Below are 15,025 nucleotides of genomic sequence, written 5' to 3'. Positions count from 1 at the left end.
TTTTAAAGTTTTCAAAGTGAAAATTCGATTTTTGATGGATTTTCGATGAAATTTTGAAATTTTCGGTGGGGTCACGAATTATGGCCCATTTCCCTCTAGGAAGCATAGTTTAGGAGATACAGCCATTTTAAAATTTTCATAATGAAAATTTTAAATTTTTTGGTGGGATCTCGAAATATGGTCCCATTTTCCTCTAGGACGCAAAGTTTAGGAGATTGAGCCATTTTAAAGTTTTCATAGTGAAAATTTTAAATTTTCGGTGGGGTCACAAAATATGGCCCATTTCCCCCTAGGACGATAGAGCCATTTTAAAGGAGATAGAGCCATTTAAAAGTTTTCATATTGAACATTTGAAATTTTCGGTGGGGTCATAAATTATGGCCCATTTTTCTCTAGGACTCTTAGTTTAGGAGATAGAGTCATTTTGAAATTTTCATAGTGAAATTTTTAAATTTTCGGTGGAGTCCCGAATTATGGCCCCGTTTTAGCAGTGTTACGCTTTTTGGCAGATCTAATTCTCTTTCCAGCGTACGTAGAAGTGCTTGGACGGTCAGTTCTATCCCCGCCAGCATCCTGCACTTATGCCCAATTGCGCTGCCAGTGGCTTCTTTTCAGTCTTCTTCGCTTTCTCGGTCTTCATACAAGCTTCCCAAAGCCCTCGTTCACTACTGCCGTCATCCCGCTGACCTCATCTCTCGATGAGCTACGATGTCTGTTTCATTGACACCGAACTCCACATTCGTCTGGTTTATCTGTTTTTACCCCATTCAATAGTCTGACGATTAGTTGTGCGCTTGAAACATTACTCTCGACTGCAGGTGCCACGGCACCTTCACCAATAGGAGGTACGGAAAACATGCTACGGTCTAATGCCACCACCGTCCTTACTCAAAGGCTGGGGACGAACTGCGCATCCCTTTGGTTTATCCGTCTTTTCCTCATTCGATAGTCTGACGATTGGTTGTGCGCTTGAAGCATTACTCTCGACTGTAGGTGCCAAGGCACCTACACCAATAGGAGGGGCGGAAAACATGCTACGGTTGGTTCACTGCTACTTGGATCTAATTCTGACTAGGTGGTATATATTCTGGGATTGGTTTTACGGTATCCTCGTCGCCGACATTAGCGATTATGAGCAGCAGGAAAAGCGCAGTAAGATGTGCCTATACCAAAGCCATCGATTTGATGTTTGATGATTTTTTGGTACAATTTTCAAACTTCATTCTGCTAAGACTCACTCACTATACAAGATGCAGATGTGAATAGATATGGCACACTTATCACAAGGGAACACATGCTACTTGCCTATGCCTACGAGATCGATATCATAGGTCGGTCACCGGAAGTAGTAACAGCAGCCTTTCAAAGAATCAAAAGAGAGTCAGGGAAAATGGGTTTGGCAGTAAATGGAGATAAGACGAAATGGATGGTTTCAACTCCCAAAAAGCCTTACACAACCGAACAGATAAAGAAATCCATTTTCTTTGAGAACCACAACTTTTAGACAGTCAGTAACTTTATCTACTGACTGTCTCGAGTTTTGAGTTTAAGCGAAGAATAATACTGGCAAACAGATGCTACTTTGGACTAAGTACGCAGTCACCTCTCGACAGACTAAGATTACCCTATACAAGACACTGATACTACCCGTGCTGTTATATGGTTCTGAAGCATGGGTACTTGTGAAAGTAGATGAGACAGTACTTGGAGTATTTGAGAGAAAGATTCTTTGTAAAATATATATGCACCAGTTTGCGTTAATGAAGAATATATAGGCGACCTATGAACCACGAGCTGTATGAGCTGTATAACGACGATACAACGGCTGCGTTGGCTAGGTCATGTTGTCAGAATGGATGAAGAAGCTCCAGCAAAGAAGTCTTTTGAAGGCAAACCGGGAGGACCAAAAGCCCGATGGAAAGATCAAGTTGTGGGAGACACCTCGAAACTTGGTGTCAGAGATTTTAGAATGAGCGCAGAAGATCGAGGCGCTTGGAAGGCTATTCCAATTAAAGAAAGAAAGAATAAGACTCTCTTCTTTCCCTTTGCTTGCTGCGGAAAAAACGTTTCTCAATACCCCAAATCTGACACCAACTGACACTAGCAACCAAATTAGTAACCTTAGACTAGAGCACCACTTGATATCATTCCACTTGAAGTCAAACTTTGATTAGACTTTTAAAGCACATTTTATGCTTTTGCATTGTTACCTATATAGACAGATTTTGTCTATGCATATATAACTCAATTTAGTTTGAAAAATATAATTTTTTTTATTATACCTATAACAAAAAATCACACATGTCCACGAAGGCCGGTTCATTCGATCCGAGAAGTTAAAGCCAAACTCTTGACAGTGTATGGGGCTGCCGTTTACGTATTTTATACCAAAAAAGCTCCTTGAGCTATCTATTCGCTGGCAATAGCGCGACGATGACGACGATAGGTCTTGAAAACGCGACGACGTTGAGTCCTGTAACGATAGCCATCATCTTGGGAATAGGAGTGAGCTGGAGCGGAAGCCTCAACCTTGTAGGACTCGACAGGAGGCAAATAGGCATCGGTGGGTGTTGAGGCCACTTCAATGTGGTTAGAAGCTAATGGAGGCAAATATTCTTGAGAAACATCACGACGATGGCGACGGTAAGTTCTGTAAACACGACGACGTTGGGTTTTATAACGATAGCCGTCGGCATCGGAGTATGTATGAGCAGGTGCAGGAGCTGAGGCCGCTGCAGTTTCGTGAGCAGCAACAGGTGGCAGATAGGATTGGGTAGGCGCTGAACCTGCTATGTCATAACTGTCACCGGGCAGAGGTGGCAAATAGTCATTTGAGAGCTGGGCGGCTGCTGCAGCGACCAGGGCCAAAGCAATGAGTAATTTCTAAAAGAATTTAAGAAATTTAAGTTTATTTCTGAAATTAGTGTCACTTGGATTTCTTTTACCATAATGCTCAAGTTTAAGTCCTCCTAACTTAATTGCTGGGAAAATTATGAACACTTTGTTTTAATGTTTGCTAGTATTTATACTTTGTCTAAGAGGAGGAATTTTTGAAAAAAAAAAAAAAATATTAACCATTATTCCCGAAATATATGTTCGTTTCATTGAACATCCAAGCAAGCTCATTTGCTAATTGTATACAACTTTAGTTATTTTTAATTTTTATTTATTTATTTTATTTTTTTTTTTTTGACTGATGTTTACGTGTTTCAACATTTTTTTCTCCTTTCACTTTAGAATCTGTTCTCCATATGAATTGGCCATTGTTTTTGGCGGATGCTTATACCGAGCTACGAACAGCATAAAAGCTCATTGTATTTGCAACAAAGGAGTGTAAATGGTGAAGTTAATAGACGGTTTAACCTCTTTCTTAAATTTCTTGTTTTTCATTATTATAATTTTTTTTTTTTTCATTAAAAACTTGGGAACAGTAGAATTAAGACAGCAATGTGTCTGCTTAGATGTTAAAGAACTATAGACAGTGTTTTAGAGATGGTGAATGATGGTTGTTTTATATAATTAACTAGTTCAGATTTTTAAGATGTCAATTGAAGTCTTTAAAATACTAAATCATACAAATTTAAATGGGGTTTTTTTTTTGGAAATAATTCCAACAAGTGGCAATTAAAATTGGCCTTCAATAACTCGTTTGCAATAATTTTAGATGGTTTTTAGTTTCTATATATACAAAAAAGTTATATTGGGCTATATTGGCTCACAAGAGGGCAAGTCAGTACGAAAATTTGCCTTGCAAAATTTCAGCCAAATCGGATGAGAATTGCGCCCTCTAGCGGCTCAAGAAGTCAACATGCAAGTTCGGTTTATATGGCAGCTATATCAGGCTATAGACCGATTTGAACCATACTTGGCACAATTGTTGGATATCATAACAAAACACTTCGTGCGAAATTTCATTCCAATCGGATAAGAATTGCGCCCTCTAGCGGCCCAAGAAGTCAAGACCCAAGATCGGTGTATATGGCAGCTATATCAGGTTATGAACCGATTTGAACCATACTTGGCGCAGTTCTGGGATATCATAACAAAATACTTCGTGCAAAATTTCATTCAAATCGGATAAGAATTGCGCCCTCTAGAGGCTCAAGAAGTCAAGACCCAAGATCGGTTTACATGAGAACTATATCAGGTAATGGACCGATTTGAACCATACTTGGCGCAGTTGTTGAATATCATAACAAAACACGTCGTGCAAAATTTAATTCCAATCGGATAATAATTGCGCACTCTAGAGGCTCAAGAAGTCAAGACCCAAGATCGGTTTATATGGCAGCTATATCAGGTAATAGACCGATTTGAACCATACTTGGCACAGTTGTTGGATATCATAACAAAACACCTCATGCAAAATTTCAGCTAAATCGGATAATAATTGAGCCCTCTAGTGGCTGAAGAAGTCAAGACCCCAGATCGGTTCATATGGCAGCTATATCAGGTTATGGACCGATTTGAACCATACTTAGCACAATTGTTGGATATCATAACAAAACACGTCGTGCAAAATTTCATTCCAATCGGATAGGAATTGCGCACTCTAGAGGCTCAAGAAGTCAAGACGCAAGATCGGTTCATATGACAGCTATATCAGGTTATGGACCGATTTGAACCATACTTGGCACAGTTGTTGAAAGTTATAACAAAACACCTCATGCACAATTTCAGCTAAATCGGATAATAATTGCGCCCTCTAGTGGCTGAAGAAGTCAAGACCCCAGATCGGTTCATATGGCAGCTATATCAGGGTATGGACCGATTTGAACCATACTTAGCACAATTGTTGGATATCATAACAAAACAAGTCGTGCGAAAATTTCATTCCAATCGGATAGGAATTGCGCACTCAAGAGGCTCAAGAAGTCAAGACCCAAGATCGGTTTATATGGCAGCTATATCAGGTTATGGACCGATTTGAACCATACTTGGCACAATTGTTGAATATCATAACAAAACACGTCGTGCAAAATTTCATTCCAATCGGATAGGAATTGCGCCCTCTGGAGGCTCAAGAATTCAAGACCCAAGATCGGTTTATATGGCAGCTATATCAGGTAATGGACCGATTTAAACCATACTTGGCACATTTGTTGGATATTATAACAAAATACTTCGTGCAAAATTTCATTCAAATCTGATAAGAACTGCGCCCTCTAGAGGCTCAAGAAGTCAAGACCCAAGATCGGTTTTATGGCAGCTATATCAGGTTATAGACCGATTTGAACCATACTTGGCACAGTTGTTGAAAGTTATAACAAAACACCTCATGCAAAATTTCAGCTAAATCGGATAATAATTGCGCCCCCTAGTGGCTGAAGAAGTCAAGACCCCAGATCGGTTCATATGGCAGCTATATCAGGTTATGGACCGATTTGAACCATACTTGGCACAATTGTTGAATATCATAACAAAACACGTCGTGCAAAATTTCATTCCAATCGGATAAGAATTGCGCCCTCTAGAGGCTCAAGAAATCAAGACCCCAGATCGGTTCATATGGCAGCTATATCAGGTTATGGACCGATTTGAACCATACGTGGCACAGTTGTTGGATATCATAACAAAACACGTTGTGCAAAATTTCATTCCAATCGGATAATAATTGCGCCCTCTAGTGGCTGAAGAAGTCAAGACCCCAGATCGGTTCATATGGCAGCTATATCAGGGTATGGACCAATTTAAACCATACTTGGCACAGTTGTTGGATATCATAACAAAATACTTCGTGCAAAATTTCATTCCAATCGGATAGGAATTGCGCACTCTAGAGGCTCAAGAAGTCAAGACCCAAGATCGGTTTATATGGCAGCTATATCAGGTTATGGACCGATTTGAACCATACTTGGCACAGTTGTTGAAAGTCATAGCGAAAGTTAGCGTGCTTTCGACAGACAGACTGACGGCATGGCTAGATCGACTTTAAATGTCATGACGATCAAAAATATATATACTTTATGGGGTCTATGCGTCTAAATATTTCGAGGAGTTACAAACAGATTGACGAAATTAATATACCCCGCATGCTATGGTAGAGTGTATTAAAAAGACTATTTATTGAAAACAAGTAAGGAAGGGCAAAAATCGGGCGCTGCCGACTATATAATACCCTTAACCTACCCTATAAGTACAATGTGGGAGCAATATCCAATTCTGTTCATACTGCAAAAACTGCGGTTGACAAATGACAACATTTTTGCAAATTACCCAAAATCTGATGAACATATATAAGGGAGCTATAGCTAATTCTGAACCGATTTCAAGCAAACTTCTCAGATAATGTGGTAGTCGTCGAGGAAAGCGTGGTGCAAAATTTTGCCAAGATTGGTCAAACAATGCGTTTGCAGTGGCTCTTTTCCAGGAGGGATTTCAAAGAAATTGGCATAGTTTCAGATATAGCTGTGAAAATCTGGCGTTATACATATATGACAGCTATATCTGAATCAGTGTCGATTTCTTTCAAAATGCACCAGTAATATCGAGAGTCATAAGAAAATCCTTCCTGCAAAATTTCGACAGAATCGGAACACAAATAATCACTTTTTCGCAATATTTCTCAAAATCGGACGAACGGAGAGCTATATCTAATCTGAACCGATTTCGAGCAAACTCCTCAGATACTGTGGCAGTCGAGGAAAGCGTTTTGCAACATTTTGGCAAGATTGGTCAATGAATGCGCTTGCAGGGACTCTAGAAGTGAAAATCGGGCGATATATATATATATATATATGGGAGCTATATCTAAATCTGAACCGATTTCAATGAAATTCACCAGTATTGTCGACAGTCGTAAAAAAATCTTTCCTGCCACATTTCGAGCGAATCGGTTTACAAATGACCATTTTATTGCATTATTACTGAAAATCGGACGAACATATATGGGAGCTATATCTAAATCTGAACCGATTTGGACCAAACTCTACGTATATTGTGTTAATCATTGAGGAAAGTGTTTTGCAATATTTTGGCAAGATTGATTAATAAATGTGCTTGCAATGGCTCTAGGAGTGAAAATCGGGCGATATATATATATATATATATGAGAGCTATATCTAAATCTAAACCGATTTCCATGAAATTCACCAGTAATATTGAGAGTCAAGAAAATATCCCTCCTGCCGAATTTCAAGAAAATCGGTTCACAAATGACCATTTTATTGCATTATTACTGAAAATCGGACGAACATATATGTAGGAGCTATATCTAAATCTGAACCGATTTGGACCAAACTCTACGCATATTGTGGTAGTCGCGGAGGAAAGCGATGTGCAATATTTTGGCAAGATTGATCAACAAATGTGCTTGCAATGGCTCTAGGAATGAAAATCGGGCGATATATATATATATGAGAGCTATCGCTAAATCTGAACCGATTTCCATGAAATTCACCAGTAATATTGAGAGTCAAGAGAAAATCCCTCCTGCCAAATTTCGAGAGAATCGGTTTACAAATGACCATTTTATTGCATTATTACTGAAAATCGGACGAACATATATATAGGAGCTATATCTAAATCTGAACCGATTTGGACCAAACTCTACGCATATTGTGGTAGTCGCGGAGGAAAGCGATGTGCAATATTTTGGCAAGATTGATCAACAAATGTGCTTGCAATGGCTCTAGGAATGAAAATCGGGCGATATATATATATGAGAGCTATCGCTAAATCTGAACCGATTTCCATGAAATTCACCAGTAATATTGAGAGTCAAGAGAAAATCCCTCCTGCCGAATTTCAAGAAAATCGGTAGACAAAAGACCATTTTATTGCATTATTACTGAAAATCGGACGAACATATATGTGGGAGCTATATCTAAATCTGAACCGATTTGGATCAAACTCTACGTATATTGTGGTAGTCATTAAGGAAAGTGTTTTGCAATATTTTGCCAAGATTGATCAACAAATGTGCTTGCAATGGCTCTAGGAGTGAAAATCGGGTGATATATATATATGAGAGCTATATCTAAATCTGAACCGATTTCCATGAAATTCACCAGTAATATTGAGAGTCAAGAGAAAATCCCTTCTGCCACATTTCGAGCGAATCGGTTAACAAAAGACCATTTTATTGCATTATTACTGAAAATCGGACGAACATATATATGGGAGCTATATCTAAATCTGAACCGATTTGGACCAAACTCTACGTATATTGTGGTAGTCATTGAGGAAAGTGTTTTGCAATATTTTGGCAAGATTGATCAATAAATGTGCGTTCAATGGCTCTAGGAGTGAAAATCGGGGGATATATATATATATGAGAGCTATATCTAAATCTGAACCGATTTCCATGAAATTCACCAGTATTGTCGACAGTCGTAAAAAAATCTTTCCTGTCAAATTTCGAATCGGTTAGCAAAAGATCATTTTATTGCATTATTACTGTAAATCGGACGAACATATATATGAGGGCTATGTCTAAATCTGAACCGATTTCGAGCAAACTCCTCAGATTTTGTGGCAGTCGTCGAGGAAAGCGTTGTGCAATAGTTTGACAAGATTGATCAATAAATGCGATTGCAGTGGCTCTAGGAGTGAAAATCGGGCGATATATATATATTAGAGCTATAGCTAAATCTGAACCGATTTCCATGAAATTCACCAGTATTGTGGACAGTCGTAAAAAAATCCTTCCTGCCAAATTTTGAGCGAATCAGTTATTAAAAGACCATTTTATTGCATTATTACTGTAAATCGGACGAACATATATATGGGAGCTATATCCAATTCTGAACCGATTTCCATGAAATTCACCAGTAATATCGACAGTCGTAAAAAAATCCTTCCTGTCGAGAGAATCGGTTAACAAATGACAATTTTATTGCAATATTACTAAAAATCGGACGAACATATATATGGGAGCTATATTCAGATCTGAACCGATTTTTTCGAATTTCAATAGGCTTCGTTTTTAGGCCGAAAAACATGCCTGTACCAAATTTTAAGACGATCGAATGAAAACTGCGACCTGTACTTTGTACGCAAATTAACAAATTAACAGACGGACGGACAAACACACGGACGGTCAGACAGACGGACGGACAGACAGACGGACATAGCTAAATCGAATCAGAAGGCGATTCTGAGTCGGTCGGTATACTTATTAATGGGTCTATCTCTCTTCCTTTTTGGGTGTTACAAACTAATTCACTAACTTATAATACCCTGTACCACAGTAGTGGTGAAGGGTATACTAATAGAAACAGCTGTATCATTTTTTTTTTTTGGTTTTTTTTTTTTTTTTCAATAATAATTTTATTTGGAAATCGACTACATATCACTTTAGGATATCTTTTAACCCATTTGTGTCAACTCACCAATGTTGCACTCATTGTCTAGGGAAATTGACAATAATGATAATGACATTGCATCATTTAGTTGCGGTGACGGCGAGAAGTCTTCAAGACACGGCGACGTTGGGTCTTATAACGATAGCCTTCGGCTTCAGAGTATGAATGGGAAGGAATGGAGGCGGCGGTGTTGTACGATTCGTAAGAAGCAGCAGGAGCCGAATAGGAAACAGCAGCTGGAGCCGAATAGGAAACAGCAGCTGGAGCTGAGTACGAAACTGAGTTGTAGGTGGGTGCTGGGGCCAAGTATTCGTTGGATGGAGTCGAAGCAGCACTTACAGGGGGCAAATATTCAGTGCTTACATCACGACGATGGCGGGAGGTGCGCTTATTGGTCTTGTAACGGTAACCATCGGTGGCAGAGAAGGTATGGCCAGGAACAGTGGCAGAGGTGTCAAAGTTTTCCACAGAGAAACTGGGAGTGGAAGCAGCCACGGTGTATGTAGAAGCTGGAGCCGAGAAGGAAGAGGTGGTAGCTGGTGCGGAAAAGGAAAAAGAGGATGATGGAGCTGTAAAGGTTGTTGGAGCAGTGTACTGAACAGCAGGTGCAGAATAGTGAACAGCGGGTGCTGAATATTGTACAGCAGGAGCAGTGTATTTCACAGCAGGAGCAGAATATTGCACAGCAGGAGCAGAGTATTGCACAGCTGGGGCAGAGGCGGCCACTGAGAAGGTCGATGCTGGAGCACTGTAGGAGACTGAAGGAGCACTATACGAAACTGCTGGAGCACTATATGAAGCTGTGGGAGCACTATAAGATACAGCTGGTGCACTATAATGAACAGCCGGAGATGAGGCAGCCACAGTGTAGGTAGAAGCAGGAGCCGAGTATGTGTGCGAAACTGGGGCAGTGTAGGATACCGCTGGAGCCGAGGCAGCCACGCTATAGGTAGCTGCTGGAGCACTATGTGTATGAACTACAGGAGTCGAAGCTGATTCATGATGAGGTGGCAAATATTTGCTATTAAGCACATGGCTTACATCAGCAGTGGCAAAGGCGACGAAGGCGAACACAGCAATGAAGGATTTCTAAGAATGGGAAGAAATAGAATTTTCCATATAATTGCTTGGTTTCTGTTTTAGCTAACCATACTAACCATGTTGAGTGAGTTAATATCCTAAAGTTTGGTGACTTCAAAATGATAAATTCCCCTAGGCTAACACAGCTTTTTATACCAAAAAATTTCTATTTAATTAAAAATTCAGAATAGTTCTGCAAGTTTGCCTACAACAAGAAGTACAGAAGAAGATTATAGCCCAGATTGGAAAGAAAATTTTTGCAAAGATTTCTTTCATAGGCATTATTCATAATTCTTAACGGTGGCCATAAATAATGGTATCGAACTTTGTGTGCTTGCTTCATGTGGTGCTTTTGCTTTGTTATCATTCATCGATCCCAAGATTTACGGTTTATTATAGGAAACATCAAAAGCCTCATATGGATGGATGGACCTGTTTACTTTCACTTTTTTCCCACGTCACATTTTGTCGTTTTAATTTTTGCTTTGCTAAATATCAAAAATCAATCAATTCGTCTAAAATATTGTTGCCAACTTCCAAAGTGATGATGATGTCTTTACCACAATAGGGATAAGAAAGTTTAAAAAAAATTATAAAAATTCTTGCTGATGTGATGTGACGGACATAAATTTAATCTTTTTAAACTTTCGAAACAGCCAAATTTTTATTTATGGAAGAAAAAAGGGAAATTAAATGTTGCATACCTTCGGGCTGATTAGTTTGATGTATATACATCAAGCACTTTGTGTGCATGATTGCCGATGTGCCCACCGGAAGATTTTGTTTAGCCCTATGCTATGCCTTGAACTTATTGCTGCGCTTTATGGTTTCATACAGTTGGTAAGAAAAGTTTACGCACATATATAAATTAGATATGTAGGCTAGGGTCGAAAAGTGAACTTTCGACTAATGGATAAGCTAACTTTTTGTGTAAATAAATCAAAAAGTCGAAGCCGACTTTCAATGATTAAAAGGTTGAATAATCGATTTTGAAGTCGACAAGACAGCTGCATAGAAATACAAGTTTGGCTTTGCTTATGTTACTGAAAACAGATTTGTTTACAATTTTTCTGAGATGCATTTGGGCATCTCAGAAAAGAGACAAAGCCTATTGAAATTGGAAAAAATCGCCTCAGATTTGAATATAGCTTCGACATATGTGTTCGTCTGATTTGCAGTAATAATGCAAGAAAATGGTCATTTGTTAACCGATTCTCTTGAAATTTGTTAGGATTTTCTCTTGACTCTCGACATTACTGGTGAATTTCATGGAAATCGGTTCAGATTTAGATACCGCTCTCATATATATATATATATACTAGCTGGACAGGGCCCGCTCCGCTGCGCCTTATTTTACTTTATATGGAACAAAATTATCCTTTTAAATATTTATTTTTAACAATTAAAGAGCTTTGAGTGAAATTCCATGCTACGAAAATAGTTTGTGCCTTTATCTGATTTCCATATGATCACTATTCGCCTATGAATTCGCTCGGAGGGTTTATGGTCATTTAAGTTTGGATGTTAAAGACTTATTTTAGCTTAAAAGACTTTATTGGAGCCCGATATTTTCATATGGATTTAGGTAAAGCGAAGTGCCCCAGGGTGGTGGTTGGTGTGTTTAGGGGGTGATGTGGACCCCCAGAAACGTGGTCCCGTAAGTGGGTTTGAATTTCTTTTCCTACTCCCAAATACCTCTCATTTGAGCCCCAAATTGCCCAGATCGGTAGATATGTATGTCCAATTTAGGGATGTTTTGTGGGGTGAGGTGGTCCTCTAGACATTTGGCCCTAAAATAATATTAGCATCGTGCTCTCCCCTTAAAACCCATTTTTTAAACCCCATATTGTCATTGGCTTAAGGGGAGTTTATAGGATGAGGCGTCCCCCAGACAATTGGCCACAAATGGTTTTTTAAATTCGTTTTTAAATACCAAAAACCTTTAATTTGAGCCACATATTACCAGGGTCGGTAAGTTTTTACAATTTGGGGGGTGGTTTGGGGGAAGGGGTGGTGCACCAAATACATGGCCACACTTATAGATATCAGATTCGTATTATACTCCCAAATACCTTAATTTGAGCCCCATATTGCGTCGGTCGGTAAATAATTGCTGTTTGTGGGTTGTTTTTGGGGAAAGGGTACTCCCTTTCCTCCCCAATACCTTTCACTTAAGCCCCACATTGACATGGTCGGTAATCATGTCCGATTTAGGGGTGTTTTGGGGAGTGAGGTGGTCCCCCAGACACTTAGCCCTGAAAAAATATCAGCATCGTGCTCTTCTTTCAAATACCATTTATTTAAACCCCATTTAAAGCCATTGGTTTAGGGGAATTTATCAAATTCGTGCTTTACTCCCAAAGACCTTTCATTTGAGCCCCATCTTGCTATGGTCGTAAATTTGTCCCCTTTGGGGGATGTTTTTAGTGAGAGGCGTCCCCCCAAACTTTTGGTCCCATATTTGGATATCAGATTCGTAAGCTATATTCAAATACCTTTTATTTAAGCCCCATATTCCCATGGTCAGTAAATAAGTTTGGGGGGTGTTGTGGGGAAGGGGTCCACCCCCAGAAACGTGGTCCCACGTTTGGATATATGATTCATATATTACTCGCAAATACCTTTCATTTGGGTCCCATATTGCCATGGTCGGTAAATATGTCCGATTTAGGGGTTGTTTTAGGGGTTGGGTGGTGTTGTGGGGGTGGCGTGGTCCTATAGACACTTTTCCCAAATATTGATATCGACGTCGTGCTTTACTCCCAAAGACCTTTCATTTGAGCCCCATATTGCTATGGTCGTAAATTTGTCCCCTTTGGGGGATTTTTTTGGGGAGAGGCGGCCCCCCAAACTTTTGGTCCCGTAGTTGGATATCAGATTCGTATTCTATATTCAAATAGCTTTTATTTATGCCCCATATTCCCATGGTCAGTACATAAGTCCTGTTTGGGGGGTGTTTTGGGGAAGGGGACCCCCCCAGAAACGTGGTCCCACATTTGGTTATTAGATTCGTATTGTACTCGCAAATACCTTTCATTTGAGTCCCATATTGCCATGGTCGGTAAATATGTCCGATTTAGGGGGTTGGGTGGTGTTTTGGCGGTGAGGTGGCCCCATAGACACTTTTCCCGAATATTGATATCAGATTTGTGCTTTACTCCCAAAGACCTTTCATTTGAGCTCCATATTGCTATGGTCGTAAATTTGTCCCCTTTGGGGGATATTTTTAGTGAGAGGCGTCCCCCCAAACACTTGGTCCCATATTTGGATATCAGATTCGTATTCTATATTCAAATACCTTTTATTTAAGTCACATATTCCCATGGTCAGTACATAAGTCCTGTTTGGGGGGTGTTTTGGGGAAGGGGTCCACCCCCAGAAACGTGGTCCCACATTTGGTTATCAGATTCGTATTGTACTCGCAAATACCTTTCATTTGAGTACCATATTGCCATGGTCGGTAAATATGTCCGATTTAGGGGTGTTTAGGGGCTTGGGGTGGTCCCCCTAACACTTGGTCCGACAAATGGATATCAGATACGTTTTCTTATCCTAAATACCTTTCATTTGAGTCCCATATTGTCGTGATTGGTCTAAATCAATGTTTGGTAGGTTTTAGGGTGGGGCAGCCCCCCTAGGTACCCCATCCGAAATTTGGGTACCAAATTTTTGTTTGTAGGTTGCTATAAGAGAGCACACAAAATTTCGCTTAAATCGTAAAACCCATCTCCGAGAGCTAGCGTTTCTGAAAATTAGGGTTAGGGGGAGGGTCCGCTCCCCCTTCAGATATCAAAAAATGCAGTACCCTATTTTCACCACGGGATCATTATGCACCATCTGTGAAAATTTCAAGAAAATCGGTTCAGCCGTTTCTGAGTCTATAAGGAACACACAAACATACAAACAAACAAACATACAAACAAACAAACAAACAAACACAATTTGATTTTTATATAAAGGGTGATTTTTTGAGGTTAGGATTTTCATGCATTAGTATTTGACAGATCACGTGGGATTTCAGACATGGTGTCAAAGAGAAAGATGCTCAGTATGCTTTGACATTTCATCATGAATAGACTTACTAACGAGCAACGCTTGCAAATCATTGAATTTTATTACCAAAATCAGTGTTCGATTCGAAATGTGTTCAAATTTTGACAAATTTTGTTCAGCGATGAGGCTCATTTCTGGTTGAATAGCTACGTAAATAAGCAAAATTGCCGCATTTGGAGTGAAGAGCAACCAGAAGCCGTTCAAGAACTGCCCATGCATCCCGAAAAATGCACTGTTTGGTGTGGTTTGTACGCTGGTGGAATCATTGGACCGTATTTTTTCAAAGATGCTGTTGGACGCAACGTTACGGTGAATGAACACATTTCGAACCGAACACTGATTTTGGTAATAAAATTCAATGATTTGCAAGCGTTGCTCGTTAGTAAGTCTATTCATGATGAAATGTCAAAGCATACTGAGCATCTTTCTCTTTGACACCATGTCTGAAATCCCACGTGATCTGTCAAATACTAATGCATGAAAATCCTAACCTCAAGATTAAGGAAAATCTGCTTAGTGATGGACATACCCAGAGAAAAATGTTCTCTATTTTGAGGTGTTCCAATTGCAAGGTACCCACCATTCCT

General features: G+C 39.6%; 1 protein-coding gene across 1 annotated transcript; it reads right to left on the bottom strand.

Moving 5' to 3' along the window:
* Positions 1–2,409: 2,409 nt before the first annotated feature.
* Positions 2,410–10,465, bottom strand: LOC106094783 (uncharacterized). The gene is made up of 5 exons (XM_059368725.1): positions 10,454–10,465; positions 9,404–10,394; positions 9,333–9,350; positions 3,030–3,034; positions 2,410–2,883 (listed from the first exon to the last, which is right to left on the bottom strand). Exons 1-5 carry the CDS (start codon positions 10,463–10,465, stop codon positions 2,410–2,412), a joined length of 1,500 nt encoding a protein of 499 aa, XP_059224708.1.
* Between the last annotated feature and the right edge of the window lie 4,560 nt (positions 10,466–15,025).

Source organism: Stomoxys calcitrans, chromosome 1, assembly GCF_963082655.1.
Source record: "Stomoxys calcitrans chromosome 1, idStoCalc2.1, whole genome shotgun sequence".
In the NCBI taxonomy this organism is placed as follows: Eukaryota; Metazoa; Arthropoda; class Insecta; order Diptera; family Muscidae; genus Stomoxys; species Stomoxys calcitrans.
This window is presented reverse-complemented; position numbering and strand designations above follow the sequence as displayed.